Raw genomic sequence first — 2,369 nt, 5'->3', positions numbered from 1 at the left:
GATGGGGACATGGATTTCTGCAACAGGTGTTTGATAACATTGCTCTGAAAAAGGTGCTGACAGGTCCCAGCACCCTGCTCCTCGGGTTGTGTCAAGCCCCAACATAATTTCACAATTCTAGGTTTATTTTCTGAAGAAGAGTCTTTAAAAACCAGACCCTATGCTCTGGTATAAATATATTTTATCTTAAGGAGAGGGCAAACTTTTTGTTTTTATTATGATCTTAAACATAATTTAATTGAACTGTCATTAAATTTAAAACACACAAAATAGTTGATTTGTGTCCCATTTCCTGGCCCACATTGTAATTTTCTCCCATCTGTCTTTAATCCATCTTCCATGAACAACTTAAATATGCTTACCTAAGCTTTAGCCTTCCTCCCCAGTCCAAGGCAAAGCGTATTCTTCCCTGGCCCAGACCATCTGCTTTCCTCCCACCCCTCACTCCACCCCTGAAACTCCCCCTTCCCACATTCAGGCCATTGGCATAAGAAAGTGTGTTTGGGGGGAGTACTCAAAAAGGGAGAGGATGTCTGGATGCCTTCTCATTTGGGGGGCCTCTTTCCCATCAGCACACTCTTCAGGGTGCCCTGAACATCAGGGTTCCAGAGGCTATAGATGAATGGGTTCAGCATGGGGCTGAGGATAGTGTTGAGGATTCCAATTCCGTTGTCCATGTCTGAGGCTGAGACTGAGCCCTAACACATGTAGCAGAAGAAGCTGGTTCCATAAAAGATACAGACTATAGTGAGGTGGGAGCCACATGTGGAGAAGGCCTTCTTCCTCCCCTCAGCAGAGTGGATTCGTAGCACTGCAACTGTGACATGGGCATAGGACACTGAGATGAGGATCATGGGGATCACCCCCATGAAGGTGGTCCCCACAAAAAGCAGTTACCCATTGAGGTAAGTGCTGGAGCAGGAGAGCTGGAAAAGGGGTGGGAGGTCACAGTAGAAGTGGTTGACTGTGTTAGGGCCACAGAAGTCCAGTGTGGACACAGCCACGGTGTGATTCAGAGCATTGGTGAAGGAGATGGTGCAGAAGATGCCCACCAGGGCACCCTGGACCTCAGTCTTCATGTTGGTGCTATGGATGAGGGGCCGGCTGATGGCCAGGTAATGGTCATAGACCATGACTGTCAAGAGGTGACAGTCCATGCTGGCCAGGAGGTGGAAAAAGAAGGGCTGTGAAATGCAGGACGTAAAGGAAACCCTGCACTGGCGGGCCAGGAGATAGGCCAGCATTGGAGGGACAGTGACAGTGATGCACCTGATGTCCAGCAAGGACAGATTCCCCAGGAAGAAGTACATGGGGGTGTGGAGTTTGAGCTCCACAAAGATGGCTGCCAGGATGCTGACATTTCCCCTGTCTGTGACCAGGTAGGCCAAGAGGAAGATGGCAAAAAGGACAGGTTGCAGTCTTATGTTCTCTGTCACGCTGAGCAGGATGAACTCAATGACAATTGTCCTGTTCCCCTGGCACCTGGCTCCATAGGCCTCTCCTGATTGCTGTGGAGGGAGGAAAAGACTTCAACCTGCCAAAGGGGTACAGAGGCACACAGTGAAACTTACTTTGTGCCTATTGGATGCTAAAGTTATGTGCTAAGGGCACCAACTCATCAGAATGGCTGCCAGCCCAGAGCTTAGCAAGTTCCTGGAGGCCTCTAGCATGCCAGACATGCACCTGTTAATTGCTGGCTCAGGCTGAGACCCAGGGAATCCAGAGAAGGGACTGGAGGAGAGGAAGCTACTCTGGGATTCCACAACTGTGGCTATTTACTAATATGACATGGAAGTATTTTAGTATTTTAACAACTATTAAGGTCATATCAGTGTATAGTGACTGAATTGCAGCTCAGGCAAGCTCAACGAGTATATGATGTATGAGGCCCTAGAGTGCACAATATAGGAAAACAGCACATAAAGAAGGGTAGGAGGACACATCTCATGAGACAGAGATATGAAAAAGAGCAACAGCTGATTTTTAAAAAGTGGTAAATTGTAGATGTCTTAACATGGTTTCAGACCCAATCACAAGTATTTCCATTGTGAAAGGCAATATACCAAAAAAAAAGAAAAAAAAGAAAAAGAAAAAAGAAAAGAAAGGAAGGAAAAGAAAAAGGAAAAGGAAAAAAAGAAGAAAAAAGAAAAAAGTGATACAAAAGAGAGTGAGCCAAGGGAAGTCCAAGGAGAAGACAACAGTAGAAAAACACACTGAGGCTAATGACAGAGGACTAATGGCATTTTGAGTATTACTCAAAGTATACTAGTATACTAAGAGTATTGTGCCAAGCACACCATGTTTATGTCCTTGTTTAATTCTCACAGAACTCTGTGGGGTAATCACTATTATGGCTTTGTAATCATAAC

General features: G+C 45.7%; 1 protein-coding gene across 1 annotated transcript; it reads right to left on the bottom strand.

Annotated features, from left to right (window-relative positions):
- Positions 1-545: 545 nt before the first annotated feature.
- LOC123809487 (olfactory receptor 139-like) lies at positions 546-1,492 on the bottom strand. Its single transcript, XM_045824688.1, is given in 2 exon segments — positions 546-1,477; positions 1,480-1,492. Coding segments are annotated over 2 exon segments (945 nt in total).
- Positions 1,493-2,369: the final 877 nt, after the last annotated feature.

This window comes from Phyllostomus hastatus, unplaced genomic scaffold, assembly GCF_019186645.2.
Source record: "Phyllostomus hastatus isolate PE091 unplaced genomic scaffold, TTU_PhHast_1.1 phas_scaffold_55, whole genome shotgun sequence".
Taxonomy (NCBI): domain Eukaryota; kingdom Metazoa; phylum Chordata; class Mammalia; order Chiroptera; family Phyllostomidae; genus Phyllostomus; species Phyllostomus hastatus.
This window is presented reverse-complemented; position numbering and strand designations above follow the sequence as displayed.